The sequence below is a fragment of the Haemorhous mexicanus genome, chromosome 2 (assembly GCF_027477595.1).
Source record: "Haemorhous mexicanus isolate bHaeMex1 chromosome 2, bHaeMex1.pri, whole genome shotgun sequence".
Lineage (NCBI taxonomy): Eukaryota > Metazoa > Chordata > Aves > Passeriformes > Fringillidae > Haemorhous > Haemorhous mexicanus.
Window position 1 is genome coordinate 31,024,508 of NC_082342.1, and position 24,460 is coordinate 31,048,967.

The following is a 24,460-nucleotide window of genomic DNA, read 5'->3' on the forward strand; positions in this document are numbered from 1 at the left end:
TCCTCCATCATTTCCTGACAAACTCTAACCATGGCTCTAACTCAGTATCCAACGTCTCTGGAATAGGATGTCCTGGAGCTGCCTCAGAATTCTGTGCCTCTGTCTCTTGCTACTGCCACACATTTATTTTTTCTTTTAAGTCCTTATACATAAAACCTCTAATCACTTGCCTGATTCACAAATGGCCCTTCTTCAAATTACCCTATTTCTTTTGCAAAGGATAAATTTTCCTTTTCAGCAGGACCTTCTCCAGCCACAGCCAGATGCACTGCAGTTGACTGAAGCTGCGGGAAGGACGAGGGAAGCTGCAGAGTATCACAATGGTTTTTTGACCAGTGATCCTAATGAGATTACAGATTCACAAGGGAGAGAAAAGCCATCCAGCACAGTTAAGGAATGTCCCATTTGGAAAGTCCTTTCCACACACAGCTTGGACTTCAATGCTTTCCTCCCTCCCATGTGTCCTCTAGGAAAGAAGGCAGCTGAGCATTTATGTCCTCCCCTAGCTGACAGCAGCAGTGCAACTGCAGCCAGACCCCTGCTTGTGAGGCAGGCGCCTGACTGCTATATATGCTTGCAAATACCTTTGCCTGGTTTTTTCTTCCTAAAGCCTCAGGCTGCTCCCTTTGATGTGTAATACCTTAAAGATTTTAATTCCTCTTTACATCAGCAGAGAGCCTTACTGAGCCCTCCCCACAGCTGCAGCCGTGTAGCAATTTCCTGCCCTTTCTTAAATCAATGAGCTACAGAGATCAGCAATTCCCAACCTTTTCAGGAAGCTGTCCAAATTCACTGAGCTAGGACCTTATTAATGCCTTCCACATTAATACAGCCCACCATGTACCTGGAACTGCATCAATCCTTCTCCCAAACCCAGCCCCCAGTGCAGCTGTATCTGTGCACACGGGGAAGATCTCGTACCCAGGACACTTTTTTATTCTGATCTCCTCTCCTGTGTGGGGGAAGCAAAGTCACATATGCCTCAAGGAAAACTGGTGATCACCGTAGGGATTAAGTGAGAGTAGCAACATCTTCATGCATAAATTCAGTAAGATGAGAGCAGAGGAGCTGAGCTCAGGTCCTTTGAATGTCTTTGGGATGATGGAGAGTGTAGCACTAAAGTGAGTGGTGGAAAACACAGGGCAGTTGCCCATTCATGAACACTGACCTCACCAAACCTCCTTATGGATGAGACAGCAGTCCTGGTAAACACACCCAACAGGAGCATGCAAGTAAAACTGAGTTACAGCACCCATGGGGACAGCAAATGAGAGCTGTGCACACAGCTTTTACGCTGGGCTGCACACTCAGAGCTTTGCTTTACAACCCTCGGCTTCTTGTAATGTACAATGTCTAATTGTATAATAATTAAGGTTTGAAGCCTTTGTTACACTGATTTAAAGGATACCTACATCATTTAGATCTGAAATATTTAGATCTGCTGTGCATTCTGCTGCAGGATTCATGAATAGCAGAAAAAGTTGAAACTTTTTTTTATTTTCTTACTCTTTTTTGATAGTTCTGTAATGTTTTTTCTAATACAATGGGGAGATTGATTAAAGCTCCATTTTAGATACTGTGCTGTTAAAATATAATTTCTTCTAAATAATATTTAGGGTGTTCTACTTAATTTTTCCATAAAAATCATGACAAAATTAAGCAACACAGTCAAAGTGAAACCCTTGGACACTGCTGGATAAAAACTGAAATTATTTGGAACTAGAACATTTTTGCACTTTTATCCTGCACATCTATGAGAAACTAATTTTTTCTTCTAACATAAAGCAAGCATTTGCTCTCCAAGTTTTGGCATTTCCTGTGAAAATTAAAATCTAAAAATGTCCTTCAGCCAACCCTACATTTAATAATGAATAATTATTTGCACAGTGTTAAGCTGTGACCTATTTGTCTGTTTTAGAAGCTGCAATCCCCTGTCTTTCTATCTCTGTTTTTCATTTTAATTTTAAAAAAAATTTGCCTTTCTCAACCACAGACATATGCCCTGTGTGCCCATCAGGGAAAGGAGGGAAGAGTTCAGTGAGGAAACACAAACAAGCTTCTGTTACCTGTTTCTCCCAGAATCTCTGAAACCTTTGGCAAAGGGGTTTCTGTCAATTTTTAATCTGGTGATCTAAAAGGAAGAAAAAAAGAATTAGTTGATATTTTCGATTTTTTTTCTTTCAACAAATGAAAATTGTGGATGATTTCCATTCTTGCCCAAGCCACCTCTACAATGATCTTTCACACTTATTTCCCCAGACCTCCAAAATTTGCCCTTCCAATATCCATGAACAGATAATCTGCTTATCAAAACATGTCACCAGAGACAGAAATCATGGTAGCATTAGGAAACCTGGCACAGTACTGGGGCTGAGAAATTGTTCCTGAAGTAGAAGTAGACCAGGTGCAAAACCCCAGGAGCTGTTATTTATCAATGGCCACGTGGTTTGGGAAGCAGGCACACCACTCAAGTTTGGCTGCTATCTGAGTTATCTCAGCCTCAACACTCCAGATATCCAGCAGCTGGATGCAACTCATGGACCTTCAAACAATGCTGAAGAGAAAAGCACAGGCTACAGCCCCCAAAGATGTCAGGTGTGCCCCAGTCACACCTACAAGTTACTGTTGTTCTGGTCAGCATCTAGGCAGCCCTCAAGAGTTTTCTGGTCCGTAATTTTTTTTTTTTTTTTCCTCCTCTGAATAAAGGAGGTAGCAGCCAGACTGAGTGCTTTGGGGGAACATTCCTTCCTGCTTTATTTTTAAGCATGAATTCCATGTTGGGAAATATAGACTGTAACACTGGGATTCTGACCTTGCAGCCTGTGGTATTATACTCCCTTTTGGCTATTCCACAACCTGGTGTAGCACAAGAGCTTCCTTCTGCCAGCCTCAGATTATCCTAGAGATTCTGTGTTTGGAATGAAAGGAGAGTGAGATCTCCAGAACCTACCAAATTTGAGGTGGTTTTGCTGAAACTGCTCAAAAGGGACTAGTTTAATACAGTCTGATCTGAAGGGGATTTGCAGGTGTTTTGCTTCTGTCAGAACCAAGCCCTTACTCTGGATATTAACCTCAGATCTGGAATGCAGCTCCTATTTTTGCAGAAGCTTAATTTGTGAACTTAATTTCCGCTAGCCTGACTTTGCAGCTGTCCTGGGACTTGTGTGTACAGAGACAGATATGTTCTGTGGAGGATGGAATTACAGCAGAGGGAATCCCTGTGGTGGATTTGCTAACATTTTACAATTGTTTCCAGAGACGCTTCCCCCAGTAAGGCAACACTCTGCAGCCACTGGAGGGCATGCAGGCAGATTCAGGGGATTTAGGTTTGGTTTTAATGAAAATGCTTCTCCAGCCCACCAGAATCTCCTTACTGGTATTATAAAAATGTGATTGTGTCCCCCAGATCTTTTTGAACAAAATCCCCAAACATTTGGAATTCAGAGAGGCAGAAATGTCAGCATTTATTCATGGTGAGGCTGCTTATGGTGCCAGTCCCTGACAGGGATCCCTCCTTTAGCATCTCCCTCCCTGTGTAATTATGTCTTATAATTCTGGTCATTAAGGAAGAATGACAGGCTTAAATCCTGTAATTTCTTCTCCTTTCCCTACCCTCCTTCCTTGTCTGATCTACAGTCAAGATTTGTGGAGTATCTGCATTTGGACAAGGGGGGCAGGAAGTTTCCCATACTGCAATGATAGCAAACCCACCAGCATGTTGTAATGTTTTTGATGCATTTTTGGATCCTGATTTAAGTCAGCACAAGGGGACCAGACTGAAAAAACAAGCTGGGAGTCATGGGAAGAAAAAGAAGCAGTCATGGGAGCACTGTCTGCACCTGTGCTCTCTTATACATTGCAAAACAAAAAACTCTATAACATTTCACTAAATTGTTAGAATTCACAATTATTAAAAATTGGTTAGATATTGCAATCTGCCTTAAGCTGATTTAATATGGGTCTGTCCTTCAGTCCTAGAAGAGTGAAGTCTAGTTTAAGAAAAGTGTAGATCACTAACAAAGTCAAAGTCCCTAGAGAAACAGTCCTGCTGCAGCAACATCTTTTCCTTATGGTATCTAAAGCCAATACTCAGTTTCATCACTGGGAACTATGCAAGACCTGAATCATAAAATGGTATTATCATAATTATAATAAAATTATCATAAAATTATCATAAAAACACAAATTATCATAAAATCACAGAATGGTTTGGGTTGGAAGGGACCATAAAGATCATCTTGTTCAAACCTGCCATGGGCAGGGACACCTTCCTCTAGACCAGGTTGCTCAAAGACCCATCCAACCTGGCTTTGAACATTTCCAAGGATGGGGCATCCACAGATTCTCTGGGCAACCTGTACCAGTGCCTCACCATCGTCACAGCAAAGAATTCCTTTGCAATATCTAGTCTAGACCTACTTTCTTCCACTTTGAAACCATTCCTCTTATCCTTTCACTACATGCCCTTGTAAAAAGTCTCTCCCTCTTTCTTGTAGGCTCCCTTCTGGTACTGGAAGGCTGCAATTATGTCACACCAAAGCCTTCTCTTCTGATCCTTACTTAAGTGGGAAGCATTCTGCTTACCCAGTCTCCATCCTGCTGTCCATCCTCTCAAGATGTATGAGAAGAGAGGACTCATTCATTTGAAGACTAAGGCAAAAAAGGTGTTAAGTACCTCAGACTTCTCATCAGTTGTTACCAGATTTCCAGTATTGGTTATCAGGGGGAGGTACACCTTCTTCAACCTTCCTTTCCTGGTTAACTTACCTGTAGAATCCCTTCTTGTTATGCTTTGCATCCCTTACCAGGTCTAGTTCCAGCTTTGCCGTGGCCTTCCTCACCCAGTCCCTACGCAGGGTACCTGTCTTTGTTTCCACGGCCTGTGAATTTGTTTCTTTCCATTTGGTTTGCCCAGCAAGTCCCTACTCAGCCATGCTGCTCTCTTGACTTCCTTGTGTGATTTCTGGCTCCTGGGGGTTGCTGGCTGTTGGCCTGCATGGAAGACTTCCTTAAAGATCTGCCAGTTCTGTTCCTTGCCCTGTTCCTAAGGGCAGGCTCCCAGGAGATCCTACTGACCATCTCCTTGCACAACTGGAAGTTTACTTTCCTAAATTTCAGTTGCATAACTTGATCCTTATCTGACCCCTGTCCCTTAGGACATGCAGGCATGAGAATTTCAGTTTATATGCAATACGTGCATTCAAAATCTTATTTTGTCAACAAACTGATGAGATTGAGCGTCTTCAAAACTTTTTCCTTCACTGCTATAAAAACCCAACTGCTTTGTCTCTGAGAGAACTGATCTGGAGTTATATCTGTGCTGCCTTAAAATTATAGTGAGGACAGGATCCTCTAGTTTTGTACCATGAGGCAGCAAGGAGATTTGAACACAACATACCTCTTTACAGGTGCTCTTAATTTCTTATTTTACAGTGAAAGCTACAGCCATCTTATCTTCAAGGTGGTTTCCTGGCTAGATACTTCACGTCTACATAATACCCCAGAGCAAGCAAGCATTTCCTTTTCTTTTCTTTTTTTTTTTTTTTGTAAAGTGTAATTTTTCTATGCTTCTCAGAGAAGTTAGTGTCTCAGTCACAAAGAGCACACTGATATTTTTGTGAAGGCACAACATAAAAGGAGCATGAAGGATTTACCTGTTGGTTTTGGTAGGCTGTCACGGTGGTGAAAACAGTCTCAGGGAAGTTGAAGGTTTTCACCCCATCTCCTGAAGGAACTGGCTTTGTAGGAGAAAGATCACTGCTGAAATCCTTGCGGATGACATGAACACGAGGCTGATACTTATGCATTGAATGTAAGATTATCTGAAAAGAAAACAAAAAGGAAAAGGACTTTTTTTTTCCCCCAAAAAATATTTTTCACAACATCCAGATGTACAGGAAAGCAGGGATGGAGTAAGAGTAAATATGGACAAAATGATCCTTCTCTTGTGAGCATGTATGAGACAAAGTTTGTGCTGCGAGCAAAGAGAGAGCTGCTTTATAGGGTCAGGCAACATTTTGAAGAAAAGCACTGAAATAGCAAAAAAACCTCCATAAATCTGGAAGCAACCACAGACACGTGTGCCCAACAGGACACAGGAGCATCAAAGCAGCAGCACCCTTTCAAGTCTGAGAGCAGCAAGGCTAGGACAGCAGGCACCAGGATTAACTTCTAACTTACGTGGCCTTGATCATCAAGCTCGTTGTTGGTCAGCTTGAGCTTGTCAAAACTGACCACCTGCCTCATCCAGGTGTCTCCAGAAGCCAGGGAGTCAGGGTGGATGTAAACCCTGGGGGGCACTGGGGAGTCAGCATTGCCAGCCACCATCCACTTGGAGCTGTGGTACACATACCTGAAAGAGGAAGGGTAGGTGGCTAAGGGAGGTTTTCACTCACTCACTGCAGGAACACATCCAGGGCTCCCCCTCCCCTGCCACCCTCATGCACCCCAAGCTCTCATTTGCAGTCAGGGGAGAATGTGCTTTATTGCAACCTCCTACCTTCTAAATGAAAGCCAGATTACCCCTGAGCCACTTGTTCAGACTTGATTCCTTATTAAAACCACCTTGCAGTTATTTTCCCTGTAAAACTCTGCCACATGTGCCTTCTCAACTCCTTAACCCTCTCTGAGCCAGAGTAAGAGGCTGTAAAATATGGTAAACATAGTCCTCTCTGAAAATATTAATTAATACCCTGCAATTTCTGGAAATCTGCATTGTGTCTCATACCAGACTTTGGAAAACACATGTGGCTTCACCCAGAATGGGCAATATCCAACAGATACCAGTAAAACAACTGATAAAACAGAATTTCTGGTTTGAAATGTTGCAAAAAAGGAAATTCCATATAGTATTACATACATTTGGATTAGAGGAAAAAATTATTTTTGTGTTCCTGATATGTAGCCATCCTATATATGCTATAAATTTCTCTACCACAGCTTTGCCTAGACACTTTTTATCTCCTGCCCTGTGGCTCCTTCCCTCAAAAACATTTCTCAAACAGTTCTACTGACACCTCTGAGCTGTGCCCTGTGCTGCCCTTCACTGGGTCTCTCCTCAGCTCTGCTAAGATGTTCCAGTCTTTACCTACAAACAGTGACTAATTTCCTGTATTGTCACAAGAAACTGGGGGGGGGGGGGGGGAAGAAAACAAAAAAGAGGAATCTTTTCCTTTCCTGTTAGTTTACTCTATGTGACTGCACAGGCCCAGCAGGGTAAGAAAATGAATGTATTCTCAATGTTAATGTTGCTAGAACCACACTCTTAGAAAGAGGAAAAACATCCAGCTGAGTATCAAACACTGTCTTTCTGCTTCCCAGGAAAAGCATTTTTCCTGAGAAAAAAAACTCTGTACAATTTGGGAGCAAAAATTTAGTATTTAGCATTTGAAGCAGAGGTTCAATTCTGAATCCTTGAAATGTGGCTCAGTCAAGACTATTTGGAGAAAAGACTTGCTCTCAGGGGTCTTTTAATAAGAATACCTAAATCACATCAGTCTGGAGAGATTTCTGGGATGCAGAGGATCATGAGTTTTCCAGAGTATTTTTTAAGATCAGAAGCCCATTAATATCAGAGAAATCTCCTCTTCCTGTCTGCAGCTCAGCAGTGGAAAGTTTCTCAGTGACTCCATACTGTAGGTCAGGGACCAATGTTCACTGAGGCTGCTGTGCTGGACAGTGAGCACTTTTAAAACAGAAATCACCCAATCCAGTTCAGGCCAGACCTGAGGGCCTGGCTTAGTTCCAAGCTGCTCCTTGCCCATTTCTTTCTTGAGGATTTAGGGGCTGGAGACCCCCCCATTGATAACTCCAGCTCCCTCAGACAGTCATTGCTAACTGTGTCAGTCAGAAAATGCATGGCAGAGATCTCCTCCATTAAAAATTGCTACTTGAAAAGAGAAAGATTTCACTCCAAAAGTGTAAGAGAGTGTATTAAAACTCTGAGTTTGTGTCTGAAGTTTCTGGTTGAATCAGCTATGTTGGTGTAAATCAATAGGGTCTCCCCCTGCACACCTTTGCAATGGTGTTTAATGGAGGTGTCTGTCCTAGGCTGTCATTGACAGTACAGCTGGTACAAGATTCCTACCTCTGCCCCTGAAAAGCTTACCTGTATCTCTTGTTATCCACAGGGACAATGTCCATGGCAATATAATACTGCTGGTGGGGATCCAAGCCTGTAATCTTCACCCTCATGGCTGGAAACATTCTCCTAGGAAAATAAGAATAGAAATAAGGAAGAAAATGGTGAATAAGGAAGCTGAAGAGGCTCCTTGTACCTCTCCCTAGCACCAGAAGCATGCTACTTTACACAGCCCAGTCCTTGGCATGGCTCCTGTGGGCTTGGTGTAGGTATGAAAGGCTGTGCTGGCACTGCTTTGAATCTTCAGTTTTTTCCCACTTAGAAAAAGGGGTAACAGGGTAACAACCTGTAAGTAATGACAAAATACTCACAGTCAAGCACTCTGTTCCCAGTTCCTAGCAGACAGTTCTGCTATGCTTCAAGCAAATCATCCTCTCTAAGGCATTCCTAGGATGGGCAGTGTGCTTTTACCTTGTGTTTTTCCCACTGGCCATCCACCTGTAGTTCTTCTCTCACATTCCATTAAATGCAGGATCATTTTAGTTCTCTTTTTTTGGGCTGTCACATTTCAGTAAAGAGTCTGACAGTACTGAGGTAAATTTGAAGCAAATCCATCATCCTGAAAGATCCTGTGCCTCTCATGTTTACAGTTGTTTAAGAAAAACATCCCTCAGATTAATCTGTTCATTAGGAATGTACTTCACATTCAACAGAAACACTGGCATTATGTCATGGCTTCCTTGAAGTCCTGGTAGTGTTTTGTGCAATCTTTTCATTAGGTGTTGTCTTTTCTATGCCATATCTATCTTAAGCATTTTCTCCTGATAGACAAAGTATGGAACTCTACACAAACAAGAAACAATTCCCAGCCTTTTTCTTCTTGTCTGAGCATAAGTTAAGCTCTGCTAAACACAGTCATTGTTGTGGAATTGTTTGTAGCTAGGCAATTATTTCAGAAGAGAACAGATCAGAACAATTTTAACCTTAAAGCATGTTAGTGTTAGTGTGGCTATGACATAATTTCTCCTTCTTAAAAATTTTATGGTGGCCAGTAGACCAATTTCTATTCTACACCTCCCTCAAAGAGCATGCTGAGGGAATTACTTAGACCATATTATATTTCCAACTCATGTGGTATTTTTACACCTTCATAAAATCTGAGGAGCTGAACTGAATGAGGTGCAGAAGGAATTGAGCAACATTGAAATCAGAGCAGAGCACGGAAAGAAATCCTGCATTGTTTCACTGACTGTTAACCCAGACCTGAGCTCTACCTGAGTGGCTTTTCAGACTTTATCTGAGAAAAACTTAAGCTGAGGTCCTATAGGATGGTGTTACTCGATTGAATGACTTCTGTCTAGAAAATACAGAGCTTTGGTAGGAGAAACCCCAAAAGCACTGCATGATTATACAAAATCATAATCTGCTTCTCTGATAAGTAGACATATCCTTGAGGGATGGAAGTATGTGGATGGAGGAAGGATATTAAAGGACAATTTAAGATCACAATGCTGAAATAGTAGGAAAGTGTACAAGAAATGTTTCTAAAAGTTATCCCTACAAACCATCATGACACTTTCTCTTCTATTTAATGAGAAACAGTGAAATGCCAGAGAAGATTTAGTTCTCCTTCCAACATTTCTGTTTCTCAAAGTATTGCTAGTGAATACAGCCTGGAGGAGGAAGAAAACAGGAAAGCTTGTGTCAACATCTCCAGGCACGTCTCTCCAACTTGGCATGACAGGGATGTGATCATGAGGATCTATTTCATTCTTTCCCAGCCAAACCCCATATAGCCCTGTGCAGCAGAGTGTGGGAAGGAGGAGGAGGTTGATGCCCAGCCTTTGCCTTACCCACAGCTCTTTCATTTCAGGCCACGCTGAGAAGATAAGAGCTGACCTATTAGTAACTGCATCTGCTTTGGAAAAGGGCATTTATCGTGGGGGGTGGGCAGAGCACTGCCCCACAGCTGCCACAGCACAGCTAACCCGAGTTATGAGAGACGTAAAACTGTCAGAAAAATCCTCTGCAGAAACCCTTCAAGGAGAGAGCAATTTGTGCAACTGATGGTGTGAGTTTGCTAGAAGAATGACTGGGGGGGAGGTGGGGAAGGAATAATGGATTAGTCTTCAGTGGCTTGAGGGCATTACCTTGTTTCTGCCACAATAGCTCATTAAATCTGCCAAGCCAAATGGGTACAGGATGTGGCATTTTACAGTCCAGCTCTCTTTAATTAGAGAGAGGTGGCTTGGGAGCAGCTAAAGAAGTAGGTCATGTTTCAGAGGGTTGATGAGAAACCCAGGATTAAATCAGAGTCTCTTTGGGTCTAAGTCTGCACACTGTGTTGGGAGAATTGAATGAGCTGTGTGTCCCAAAAAGTTCTCTCCAAATCTGCAGCCCTGTGTAAAGTTGCAGTATAGCCTGTGGGGTTGTTTGCTTATGAAATGCCTTGTAAAAGATTACCACAGACCATTCAGCAGGCTTAGAGGCTAATCTCTAAAATGATCGGAGAGAGCTCGGCTGATCCCACTACTTTCTCTAAGGTTTAAGTGTACTTTTGAAGTTTTGTAAATTATTACCGTTTTTTTCTTTTTTCTGTGGGTATAAAAGTAATTTAGGTTTCTTTGCTATAAAGATGCAGCCTGGAACTGTCACAGCAGGTCTACAGCAGCACTGCTGTGTGGAAAGAGGGAAATGGAAAAGGCAGAGGCTAACAGTGGAGACTTAGGGATGTGCTTGTGTATAATCCTGGTAAAGTCCCTGTTCTCTGCATTTCCTCTTGGCTGGCTCTTGGTTGCCCAGAGGCACCAGCCTTATAGAAAACAAGAGGCTCAAAGGTTTGGAAGGAATTCAGGCCATTTGGATATGGCTGTATTAATAAAGAGTCAAGAATCTTTCATCTAGCAAGGTATCAGCTTCAGTCAACAGCTACAGACACGAAGGCTGTCTGTTTGCATAGGGAACATGTGATGACATCTGATATATTTTAGGAGGAGGTTTTATATCAGCAGAAGTTTAGGATGATCAAGTTATTTATATGTTAGCTTTACCACTCAGCACGAAAACACTCTTCCAAAACTTAGACTGTGAACTTACATGCAGTACCCTTGTAGGGCAAATATGGTGTGATATGAAATAAGTTATTACAACTGCTTTAGCACCACTTAGAAGTGTTTCAAAAAGCATTTTAGCAACAACCACGTGCCTCATTCTACTCAATTTCTGTTCTTCTCCATAATGAGATTGGAGTTTATGAACATCAAATGTGAAGAAAACTGATGACAGATAAATATCTCTAGAACATAGTTAAAAAGTATTTGCCATTGCAGGAGTGTACTCATACTAAGAACCGTGTTTGGGAACTTTCAACAAAAAAAATTACTTGGGTTGTGGCAGCTAGCAGTATATCTTTTGGTGGTGGTATTTAAAATTTTATTTTAAAATACAGTTTAATTTTATTTTGTGAAAACTGGTCAGAGGAGGAGGATCACAGATATATCCCTGAACTGGGCTTTTTTCCCAACAGAATAAAGCTTCAGTTTCTTACCCTTCAGTCAGGAACTTAGATAAGAGTAGATTTGTATAAGGGTGGCATCTGTTAAATGCAAACCCTAAAATGAAGGGATGTGCTCTTCAGCTGCAGCAAAAGAAATAGACAGAATAGCCATTTCTCAGGCATAAAAATAATCCAATTGAGAAACTCTACAAAATACTCTGATTTAGGTCTGCAGATTAAGTATGCACAGTGTATACAATGTGTGTGAGTTTACAGGGCAGCCTGAAGTTATCCTTGTTATTTCATATCTCATATTTCCTTGCATTTAAGACTGATGCCAAGTATATCTTTCTTTAGAGAAACAAATGTGTAAGGAGTGAAGGAAAGGAAAGGAAGGCAAGGCAAGGCAAGGCAAGGCAGTGGAGGAATGCCCTTCTGTTTCCCTCTGCAGCATGGGATCATGGAGAGATGTGTGTTTTGAGAAGAAAAGCTGAGGGGGCTTGGTAGCAAATGGATTTATTGTTTATGAAGGAGAGGGAGACCAACAGATCTCAGCTGCTCCCAAAGGGGACATTCTTCTGGGAGCTGGAGCAAGCTCATCTGGCCCACAGGGCCAGAAACACTAAAAATCAGTTTGGTAGCTGTGGTCTGCCAGCCCTTGCTCTGAGAAGTGCTCTCCATGGGCCCCTTCAGCATCAACAGAGCTTGATTACAAAATCTCTGCTGATCTCTCTGACTGAGGAGCACTTTGGGACCCACCTTCTTTCCACTGGAAAGAAAAATAACACCTGGTAATGTAAACAGCCCTGAGTACATTCTGTGAAGAACTCAGATTCATGATTTCAGGGAGGCAAACAGACTGCAGGCAAAGTACCACTTAACCTCTCAGGAGACACAGAGAAATCAGGAGAGGACAAGGTCACCTGTTTCACTCACTGATGGCTTTTTCCAATCTTACTAATAATCCTGGCCCTCAGCATTTTGGTTTGAGCCATCCTGCAGCACAGATGTGATAACTGTGATATGACAGATGAGATCATTCCCCCATGCTGGGGTGAGATCCCAGCTCTGTTACAGGCAGAACCTGCGTTCCCAGAACGACACCTCTTGGATGTGCTGGGATGCATGGCAGCACTCATAAAACCACCTCCATAAACAGTAGGCAGCTGCTCCCTTCCAGAGGAGGACTCCAAGCACTCCCTGTAGTGTATTCCCCCAGGAATAAGTGCACATTTTCCCCCACTTTGGGCAGCACTCCTATGCACCAGTTAACAAACAGTTACCCCTGCAGCTCAGGTGACCACAGACATTAGATAGGGACTGCAGGGATGTGGGAAAGTTTTCAAATTCCTCCACTGATGCTGCCACTATCATCACTGTTAGTAAAGGAGAGCAGAGAAAAAGAGTTAAAAATTATTTTAGGACTAGTTGCTCAAATCAGTATGACCTGGGGCTTAAGGTGAACTTATTTTATTTTGTAGAGAGTTCAAGGTTGCCTTTCAAACTAAAAGGAGATAAAGGTAACTGCAGATTTGAATGCCTGCAGCTGACAGCCATTTGCATCTTTTACACAAGGAACAAAGGTGTCTTTTTATAAGCATCTGATTAAAATCTAAATAAAAATGCTTTGATGGAAAGGAAAAAGGAAGAGTTATGAGAGGACTGGAGTAGGTTTATGGAAACAGAAAAAAAAGACATCTATAAATACAGCATCAAGAAAAGAAAGACAACAAAGCAGAATTAGAAGTGAGTGAGAGTAGGAGTCTGAAAGTCAAAAAAAATGCAGGGCAGGATATAGCCCCATAACTATGTTTGAAATGAGAATGTAGGTTAGAAATTAGCATTACACAGCAAGAGCAGAGAGACATTGTGGGGACAGGCAGGAACCAGGCAGTGCTTTACAAGTCATAGAAAATTAAGGAGCAGCTGTAGTTATAGGCAACTGAGCCTGTAATTATAATGGCTTTCAAAACAAGAAGGCCTTATGGGACTCAGGGTTTCCAAAGAGAAAGCAACAGGAGTAAAATCTTCTGTGGGGGAGGAAGCAGATGCAAATTACTCTGTTTGTCTCTAATAGTTTGAATAAGTAGTAGGAAATCTTCAGGAAATAACACCAGTTCTGCTATTTATGCCAGAAATAATAAAATCTAATCTCTGGGACACATCATGTATCATGCATCCCATATGGAGAAAGAGGACTGCTAGATCCAGCTCTCCACCCATCACAGACACATCTTCTCTGAGAGAAAACTCCTTAACCTGTTGAACTGTTTAACCATTTAATCTGCAAATTCTATCACACCTGTAAGGACCATCCTCAATAAAGAGGTGTGTTACCTAAAGAACCTGCCCAGCTCTTCACTGTGGTTTGCAATGATTAACCTACAAATGTAGTCAACAGAAAAAGAAAAAAACAGCAGCCCTCTAGTATTGTTAACATCACTTCTGGAGAAGAACATCATCAAGTAGAAAAAAACACATCTATTTAGTAGTTGCATAGATTTTCTTTGGGCAGCAATGTGACAGTTGGCTATCAGGACTCAAGCAATTACAAGCATCTCCTTTCAAGGAGAAAGAACATTATTTAGGATTAAAATGAATATATTATTTTTGTGGGAAGTTATGACTCTATTGTGATACATGATCTTCTGTAAGTGAAAAAAATTATCCACACTGGAGCTTGTAAGATGTCACAAAGGTCAGCTACTTTGTTCAGAAATGTGTGAGCTGCCAAGATCCTCTTAAAACCACTAAGTTTAGGCCATTTTCATTTGAACTGGTGGGCAAAGACATATTTATGCTGCTTTTAGGTCTATCTACTCCAGGTATCATCAGAGAATTAATTATAGTTAATCTAACAGGTAATAATGTTTTATTTTAAGTTTCTGAAAATAGCATGGTCCCGGCACCAGGACAATAAATCCAGAAAGAAGGAAGATGGTTCTTCCAGTGCCATATTTAATGCTGCTGGACAGATCACTTAATCTGTTTAGGTCTCGATGTGACCACCTATGAAAAGAGGATAATAATGATTGTCTCTGTGTCTGCTTTAACATCTCCAGAGAGGAGGTGTTGCACAGCAGCAGGTGATATCATTCCTGTTACTTTGCCTCTTCTGTTTGAGGCAGAAGATCAAAACCAGCAGCCTACTCTGTACTGGTGAAAAATGCTTCCTTTGCCACTGAAATCTAAAACGGGGAGCTAATCTGGCTCTGATAATCTTTTTCAGGGATGATCTGGGTTATTCATCCAGGGTAACTTTCCTTGGATTATCTGGACTTTCTGGGGCTAGAGAGCAATAGCACTCACTTCACAAGAGTGTAAAACAAAAAGTCGAGCTATTCTGTCCAATTTTGAGAGCACAGATATGAAACAATGCTATAAACAATAGAGCACCGTGTGTTTTCCCCAAAACTAGGGCAAAATTTCCGCGCTGCATCTCTGCGGCACGGCCGGGACAGCTCCCGGGTCACTCCCTGGGTTTGCTCGCCTTGCCGGGCTCTGTCCGTGGTGCTGATGTCCTCCTTCTCCACGTCAATCGGAATTTAAACCTCATTAGGTGAAGGAGGGAAGCTAATACAAACGCGCCTAAAAAATCCTGGTTTGGGACATCTAGAAATGTACAACTACCTCTGGGTTGTCTTTTGGCAAACAGACTCAGCCATTTTTAAATAGTAGTCAGAAGTGAAGATCTTCCCCTTGGCTAACCTGTCATGGTGAGGTTTTCCTTTTTAAAAAAATCTGGCTAATTTGTGGCTCTTTCTAACCTCAGCTGTCGTGGTATCACTGCAATAGCAAAGGCTTGCACATTTTTTATACAGGAAGTCTTTAACATTGCATCTATTTAGAGCTGCAGGAAGACATTCACTTGGTGCAAAGGTGAGGTTGAATTTCACTACATTTGAGATTAAATCAATAAGCTCATGAAGTGCTATGGAAACTTGAAAGGAGGTTCAAATGGCTCACCCCCAAATTTATAGCTCATCTTAAATTCAGTACAGCCAACAGTACAATGATTGTTTCCTGATTTATTTGCTCAAAGGAACAACTATCCTCAATGGTTTCCTGCAGCTGCCACTTCTCCTTTGGAGCCACTTATTCAAACAGCCATATGAAACAACTTCACTTGTCTTAAGAAAGCTAATAGGAAACACAGCTGAGAAACTCAGAGAGCCATTTAATTTTTCATGCATGTTTATCCCTTTGGATTATCAAGAAGGAAAAAAAATGTTTCTTTTAAAAAAAAAAATGTTTGTTTGGTTATTATTTCTTTTTTAACTAGACAGAAAGCCAGAGATGTCTTACCTGCCTGCTTTCGTGATGATCATCTCTGTCCCAATGTCATGAAATCTTTTCCAGAGGTCTGCACACTGCAACTCTACCTGGATCTCTTCCATGGATGAAGGTGGAGGAGGCTGAGGGCCTGAGCCACCAGATGTAAGGTCAGAATGGGAGCTAAATGAGCACGATGTCCTTTCTGCCAGCACCTCTGTGTCTGACCCAGTGCTCTGTTCTGAGTCTGCAAAGTAAAGAATCCAGGTAAGACCCTTCAGTTCCTACCTGCTGTGGGGGGTAAGAGGAGGGAAGAGAGGGAAAGTCATCACAGGAAGTGCTAAAGAATAGTACAGTGGCCTTTTATATGGCATGTATATGTACGGGGTTTTATGATTTATAGCCTGATTTGGGGCTTTGGGTTTCCAACATGATATCTGGCTGCTTTTGTAAAATTTTAGAAAAAGCTGAAAAAAAGACCCTTAACATAAAAATAAATAGTAGCAAGCAATGGCAGGAGTGCAAAACATAAATGAGAAACAGAAATGAAAAGAAAATGAATTCAACCTGTCATTTCAAGATAAGATAAGGTGGGCTTACTGGAAAACTACATTTCATTTAATTGAATATTCTCCTGCAGTACTATTAAAGAGCTGGTTATTTTTAAGCAACACAGTTTTTTTATTCTCTTTAATATTTTCATCATCAAAAACAATGAGCATTTTTCTATTTTGCTATTTGGCAGCACTATTTTGGAAATGTGTTTTATTTGCTCCTATAAAATTTTTTTGAACAATGATATTTCCTAGAAAGATACCCATGAATCTTTTGGTGAGGAAAATGCTCTAGGCTACTAAAGGACAAACAAGGGTGATGGTAAACATATGGAATATGCTACCAAGGAAACAACTGAAGCAAACTGCAGAAAAGATCCCATGACACAACCACCTGTATGGAGGAGAAGAAGAAGATTTGCTCAAAAAATAATAAAAAAAAACAAACAAAAAGTGAGGTTCAACTAGTTTTAAAGTCCAGGCTGGCATGTTGAGTCAGGTGTCTATTTCTTTGCAAAAATATTTAATGTATTTATTAGGTAGATATGCTGTATATGTTCAGTCCTCATTTTCATACAGAGGACTAAGATGAAATTTTGTAAATAGCAGCATTGTACACCCACATTGCATCAAAATAATTCACAATACAGTCTGCAAAGCAATGTGCTTATGTTTCCAACCTTATTTTTAATAGATTTGCACTAGTATTACATAGATGATATTTAGGAAAAGAATAAAATTACGTTAAACACTCCATCACAATGGCTCAGAAAGAGTTCTGTGGGTTTCAAAGAACATACAGAAACAATAATTTAGTGTTCTCATTGCTCACACCAGTAAAAGCATCCCATTGAATGAACAAGACAGCTATTTACATGTGTTCTCTGCATGTGAAGAAACAAAGAGGTATCTCTGTCTGCAACGGAAACCTAAGGAGACAGAAAGTAACAATCTGTGCTAAAATGTGATTGAATCACGGCATGTAAAATTCCTTCCACACCAAGAAAATTCCAGAAACTCTTTAACAACCCTGAGGTCCTGGAGGCTGAGTCTGAAGTTTACAGTGTTTCTGAGAGACGCCTCCTGGAGCAGCCTGAACATCAGTGCAGGTCAAGAAGAGGCTATGGTTAAGAAGAAGGAGGCAGTGAAGATACCACCCACAGAACCATCATCCTCACCTCCTGCCACATGGAAACATTTCTGGAAAATCCCTTTTGCTGTGATATGGACATAAACTGTTTGACTGATAGTTTATGAGAAACTTCCAGCTCCAAGGGTCATCAGGAAGCATTTCTCTTTTATGAGAGCCCCGGGTGATGTCACTGGACAGAAGACTTTTTTTTTGAGGGGTGTTTTCAGTAAGCTTTGTCAGTTATTCAGGCAATCTGCCAGTAGAATGTAGAAGTTCTGCAGGACACGAGAAGGGTTCAGTACTTATTGCTCCAAATCCATTTTGAAAAGGGAGTTCTTTATGTCTCCCATGGACTTCCAAGTTAGCCTAAAGCAATAATAGTCCATCCCTCTAAAGGAGTAGCACAAGCTTATGTGTTGAGAATTGTTACATGGAGACCAGTCCAACATCCAAAACTAATATCCTACACACGTGGTGATTCAAGAAAATATGGGATAATCTCCTGGGGGTCTGTGGCCGTAGGACAGATGATCAACCTGACAGTACAGAGGGGCTGAGACATTTGCTGCCTGTTTCACTACCCCAGTGTCCTGGGAGCAAACCTTATCTTCTTCCTCTAGCTCAAATTATTCCACCTCAAAGCATTGGAGAAGTAAGCATGAGAAGGGGTCACTATGTTTAGGTCTCCCTAGGAATGGTTAATCAATTTGTCCTTCAACAAAATGAGAGAGGATACTTCACAAATCACAGTAAGATCTGTTTGTATACCTGCTCATGTCCTAAACCATTAACCAGAAGTCTTACATCTTCTCTGAGATCACAGAATACAGAATCAATTACGCTGGAAAAGACCCCTGAGATCATCAGGTCCATGGTGAACACCACCATGTCAACCAGATCATGGCACTAAGTGCCATATCCAGTCTTTCCTTTAACAGAGACAGTGACTCCATCACCTCCCTGGGCAGCCCATTCCAATGTCTAATCACCTTTTCTATGAAGAAATCCTTCCTAATGTCCAGCTTAAAGATAAACTACACTGGGAGTCTGAAGGGACTGGATGTAGGGAAAAGCAGAGCCCTACTTCTGAAATGAGGTACTAAACTGTAGGTCTGAATCTGAAGAGAAGGGTTTAGATCACATCATCTGGGCTTGGTTCAGGCACTCAGAAACTGTCCTCTGAGGCAGTATGGTAAATGGCCAACAGATGGCACCTGGCTGGGTGCTGTCCCCACTTCATTCCAGCATTTCCTGGACAGCCTTTCAAACTGGGCATGTGGCTGGAGCTTTGGGAATCCCTGGGAATTAACTGGAAGAGCAAAAAATCAAGTATCAGGGGCTTAAGCTCCCTCTCACTGACTTAAACTGATATCATCTCACTGACTTTACAGACTTCTGGAGGAGCTTTTTTTTTATTATGGAAGTCAAAGGAGAGCCAGAACCTTGGATATCATTTTCCTTCCCGACACAAATAAAAAATTGCACAAGGAGTTTACTGATTACTGATAAGCAAGTATCTACCCAAACATGTGGTACCACATAAAGGAGAATAGAACTCATTTTTCCCCAGGGATACTACTTTGTGCCCTGAGTTATGAACTGTCATTACCCCCAAGCTAGTGCACAGAACAGTAACTACCTCTCCTTCTTCTAATTTTGGAAATGGAGAGTCACTAGCGTTGTTGCTCTTAGCTCACACCCAATAGGAACTGAGACCTGTTTTGTGTTTTCTTCAGCCTTTCCTGAGCTAAGCTCTCCTGAATGTCGTCATCCAGTTGGAGACACTTAGTCCAGACCCAGGGATTCAGGGGAGGTTAAATGCATCCAACATATGAATCTCAACCCTAGTGACACTTGATTTCTTCACACACCAGCCTCAGTGGGGTGCAAGTTTGCTTAACTCAGAGAAATTACTTTTACTTTACATTGGTGTGAGGAGAGGGAAAGCAGGCAATAGCTCCTGAAGCCCCAGTATGATATATAAAACTGTGAGCACCCAGAGATGCAGCCTGGGGCTGGTACTATATATTGTGTATGACTGAAGGACAAACAGAAGGACTTCTGAGGAAGATAAGATACCTGTGGTTTCTTCTAGCTCCAAAGTGACAAGATAAGAGTAGTTCTCTCTCCTTTAAGAGGTGCCTTATACAAAAGCTCACATTCTGAACTCAAGGTGCCATCAGAGGGAAATGCAGATCCCCCATGACGTAGCTTCCTTTCAGAGCTGGGACACCTTCTCAGAATACTGCCCCAGGAATGCTGACTCTCCTGCACTGTGTTGGGCTGCAATCCTCCTGTGTCTGGATGTGGCACTTCGGGATATGGTTCAGGGGATTATGGTGGTCCTAGTTTGACTGTTGTAGATGATTTTGAAGGTCTCTTTCAAACCTCACGAATCTTTAATTTGTGCCACTTTAGGCATAGGTTAAACAAGCCACAATTAAAGTAGTTTTATGATTTTCTCTTGCTAGGTTACAGTCGTGAGAAATAATACTTCACAACCAGCTCATCCATCACTGGCCACTAACAAAAGTGGGAGTAGATGCAGCTGAGGTTTCTAAACCTACAGTACTTCACTGGACTTTCAGTTGGGACTGTCTCAGGTCAAAATGTTCCCTATTGCTTTTACAGGGTCTCATGAACTTGCACTTTCTGATCTTAACTGTTTTTCTTCACAAGGTTGTGCCTTCCACCTGTCTGATTGAAGCAGGGTCCTTCCTGCTGCACCATAGCTGTGGAGGTGGACATCTCCACAGCTGCTGCTGACTACACAGTTAGTATCAATCTGCCTCCTTCATTTCCCTGTTCTTTCAAATCTCTTCCAAAACTATCCATTTCCACTCTTGCCCATTCTTTATGCTTTTTTTCTGATGTTTCCACCAATTATTTGTGCTGTTCTCTGTAGTGATGTGTAGCCAGAAGAAAACAAACATTTTGATCTTTGTGGAGACAGACATGGTGACCACAGGGAAATGCCAATGCTTAACTCTTCCAGACTAATAGGTTTTTCCTTACAGAGGAAATACTAAAACCCTTGTTACAGGCAACTTGCTGGACAAACAGACTGACCAAGTGTTTTTGACCATGGGACCTGCACTGATCTGTCAAAACCAGACAGGCTATTGCAAGAAATGCATTTCATGGAGGTCTAAACCATCTAAAGGGAAAATACCGTAAATTTCATGGAAAAGACCCCTGGGTTCAATGTGCAAAAAAACTCTCTAAGGCCTGAAGGCCATAACTCTCTTTCACTGTCACTGTGCAAAAAGAGTTCTCTTTTCTACTGCCCTATTGGATGGATTCCAACCATCCCTTCTTGCCATGCTGGCCATGCAACTAGCCGCTTACTGCAGTTTAACAGAACTGGGGAACAGGAAATTTCTCCGCACTTTCAGCAACCTTTGAGTCTAACCCGACCAGAGGGTCACTTTCAAAGCTTGCAGACCATTTCTGAGCTTATAGAAGAAAATTTTAGTTCAGATTTTTCTTTCTTAAATCCTTTCACATTTCTACTATCTCTGTATCACACTGGAAATCCTCAACTTTTAGTTTTTTCTGATCCACAAATCCCCGGGCTTCTTCTTGGCAGAGAGGAAGGAAAACACCTTTCTGACAAGCATGGTGACTCTGAGGTCAGCATCTGCACTGAGTACCCCAAGATGATAGACAATAACCCCAACCAGCTTCCAGCACCAGTGTCCTGGGATCACAGCTGTCCCACAAAAATCAGCAAGGTGCTACTGCCTGACCTGTTTCTATGACTCAGCTGGCCAGTATTCCTCATGTAAATTTTCTGGGTTTTCATCAGTTTGGTGCAAGACACAAACTGGTATGTGAGATATTAAAAGACTATTTTCTGTGCATCTTCATAGATGAATCTTCAGCAGAATTTTTTGCTGCAGCTGGGGCACAGCAGGGATACTGCTCCCCTTACTTAACCAATAAAAGAAATAGAGCTCAGTTTAGTCCTTGGCCACATCATGCAGCTCATGCACTCAACAAATGTTTTACTTCAAACTATCAAAAATGTAAGCTACAGGAGTGGTAGGTGGTCTTGCCTAAAAGACATACATAAAACATCACCTACTCAGAGGAGCCCAACAGATTTATTCTCCTTCTCTCATGATTTTTCTTTTTTTTTTTTAGGTTTTTTTTCCTCCGTATGTGTAGATATCTAATGTAGATCCTGTCAGATTCCATTAGCATAAAGATTTCTCTTGAGTGGAATGTGGCAGCTGTTACAAGCTGTTGGGGGTTTGGTCTTTTACTGTTTATTTTTGTTTGCAGGGTTTGTGAATATTTAGTGCAACAGGTGGTCTTTCCCTCTCCCCTGCAGTTGATTTGCTGGCCATTAGGACCTGCAGACTACAAAGAAAATACAAAAACTGGAACATGTATTGACAAAGAAAATTTGGGGAACTTTTTGTGGTCTTGTTGGGTTTTTTTTCCTATGAACTCAGCTGAAATTATCAGAGTGGACACCTCACTTTTGCTGCTGGTTGCAGACAGATCTCATGGTTCTTTTTAGATTTATGATTTTCAAACTGGCTACTGCCACCCCACAAGATCAGCAGCCTAAGAACCATGCATAAAGCAGTGTGACATTACTGGAATTTAGAAATAAAATGTCACAGCCCCATAAAAGTGAAAGAACAGAAACTCAGTAAGTCCAAACAGTTTGTAAGAGTGGAAACTTATCTGGCCATAGGGCGGCGGCTGCTGGTGCAAAAACTTCAGGTACACAACTGTTTTCCCTGGTAATAAACACTTGGGGAGAAGCTAAACCAAAGACCTCAGCAATGTGAAAAACACACAAGAAGTCTGGCTGTGGCAGAGGCAGCAGGAGCAGCAGAGGTGAAGCAGTCTGCAGTTCAAGAGAGCCGTTCAAATTAGCACGGTGTATTCTGCACAGCTGATCCGGCAATTGCTCTTGCTGTAGGCAAAGGTTTCTAAACACTTGGTGATTGTAACCATATGGACATGCTGCACACAACAAATAACACAAAGATAGTTCTGCAGGTGTTCTTATAGATTATCTTATCCCCCTGAACTTTTCCATTCACTCACAGGCCCTACTACATTAATCATCCCTTCTTCCAGCATTAGCCCATTATTGACTACACACAGCTAGAATTTATAACCTGTTTATTGCTGCTAATAGAGTTATAGAATGATTTTTTTTCTCAAAGATACCTCTTAAAATTTATCTCATGTATCCTTCAGTAATACTTATTATTATAACATTCGTGACTCTAAGTTGCAACCAACATCAGGATTTGCTGATCTGGAGACAGTACGAACCTGTCCAAACCAAGAGCTTCATCTATACCCATGCTGCATTGCAATCTCAGTCAGCCAAAAGAAGCATTCAAGTAATTCATTTCTAGCCTAAGACCATGAAACCACAGCAGGACAAAATGGCATTCATACCAGCAAGACTCAAAAAGACAAAACTGGAAATGGAGAAATGTGGCATGGACAAGTGGAATGACCTGACTGTCACAAGTGGTACCAATAGACACAAGCTGGTTTTGAAGTGAAGAATTCCTCTGGCACTTGAACATCAAAACCTTCTTCATCCTCCTGATAGGTAGTGCTGTAAGGTGTTTTTGTAAGATGACTTGAGACAACAAAACATGCAAAACCCACTCAAAAAATGCTGCACTTACCCAAACTGAGTTTGAGGCCAGTACAGTTATCACACATTTATATCCCCATGGCAAACACAGTAGGAGAATATAAAAGCAAATAGAAAGACACCAAAAAACCCACGGTGGCTTTGGCTCTAAATGCAAGTCTTGCATCAATTTGACTGTGCACTGCCAAGAGCTGAGTGCCTCTGCCTTGTCTTATTCCATGTAAGACTGAAAAAAGAGACACAAAACTCAGCAAAGAAAAAATCACCCTGATTCAGGGGTATACTCCAGCTGCTCTGCTCCACTCCAGCAATGCAAAACAGCTGTAAGCCTGGTTTAACCAAAAAGTTAAATTGGGTTTATGACTTCTCAGTATTGGCAAAGAAGTACAAAGCAGCTGGAGTTTACTGGTATACTCAGCCCTGGGGGTTTGCCCTTAATAGTTAACTTTTTCTCCAGCAAGAAAAAGAATATAAGCCACAGTTAAACTTTAAAGTGGGTTTTTATCTCACAATCTATTGTAATTTTTCAAAGAATGCTGAAAAAACCAGAACTTGTAGGCTATGCCAACATTCAGTTTAGGACCAGACATCCAAGATACCAGCTCCAGTTTTGAAATGCATCAGCTAGAGTTAGAGATGCTGACTGCTGGGCTCTGAACTCATCCTTGGCAAGTACAAATTCTCATTACAGAGGCATAAGCTAGGTGATTGTTCTGAGTGGTACCACAGTGTAGGCTTGCTTTGTATACTTCATAGCAAATCCCATTGTATTCTTTGAGTAAAACTGCCTGCAAGTCATCAATCCATGCTTTGGACTATCTATCACAACTAAAAATATCTCATCAAATAGATGTCAACCAGAAACATGTTCTAAAAACTCTCCCATCTGTGGATGGTGGTATCTTGTTTGTTTAAAAGAATTTTATAAGCATAATTTTTCCCAATAGAGGCTTCTGGCAATTGTATTTCAGGAGAACAAAATCCTCTGAAGTAGCATAAGTTGGACTCAGGGTTTGATATTGTATTATTGTCTTCTGGAAAGCAAGAATGGCTTCGGCCTTTAGTATGTCAGACTAGCTTTTAGGAAAAAGCAATTTGAAATTTCAGTATAGAAGAAACCAAGAGATTCCTAAAATTCCCTGAGGAGACTCTCTGCAGCTGTCATTCAGATTGGGCTTAGGACAAGAAATCACCAGTACAGCCTCACAAAAAGACTGCTGAGTAGTGAATAATTATAAAGACCACATTTAAAATAATAAAGGGTTTAAAATGAGCTTCCAGAAAAGCA

The 24,460-nt window shown here is 41.5% G+C and overlaps 1 protein-coding gene across 3 annotated transcripts in view; it reads right to left on the reverse strand.

Moving 5' to 3' along the window:
• Positions 1-24,460, reverse strand: part of TBX15 (T-box transcription factor 15) — a 95,007-nt gene that overhangs the window by 20,964 nt on the left and 49,583 nt on the right. For all 3 annotated transcript variants that reach the window (XM_059838134.1, XM_059838133.1, XM_059838132.1), the window contains exons 2-6: positions 15,882-16,095; positions 8,108-8,209; positions 6,181-6,352; positions 5,655-5,822; positions 2,067-2,131 (exon numbers count right to left, since the gene is read on the reverse strand). In XM_059838134.1, the coding sequence (XP_059694117.1) occupies positions 2,067-2,131; positions 5,655-5,822; positions 6,181-6,352; positions 8,108-8,209; positions 15,882-15,973 (599 nt within the window). In that variant the 5' untranslated portion in view covers positions 15,974-16,095. The remainder of the gene's footprint in view (positions 1-2,066; positions 2,132-5,654; positions 5,823-6,180; positions 6,353-8,107; positions 8,210-15,881; positions 16,096-24,460) is intronic.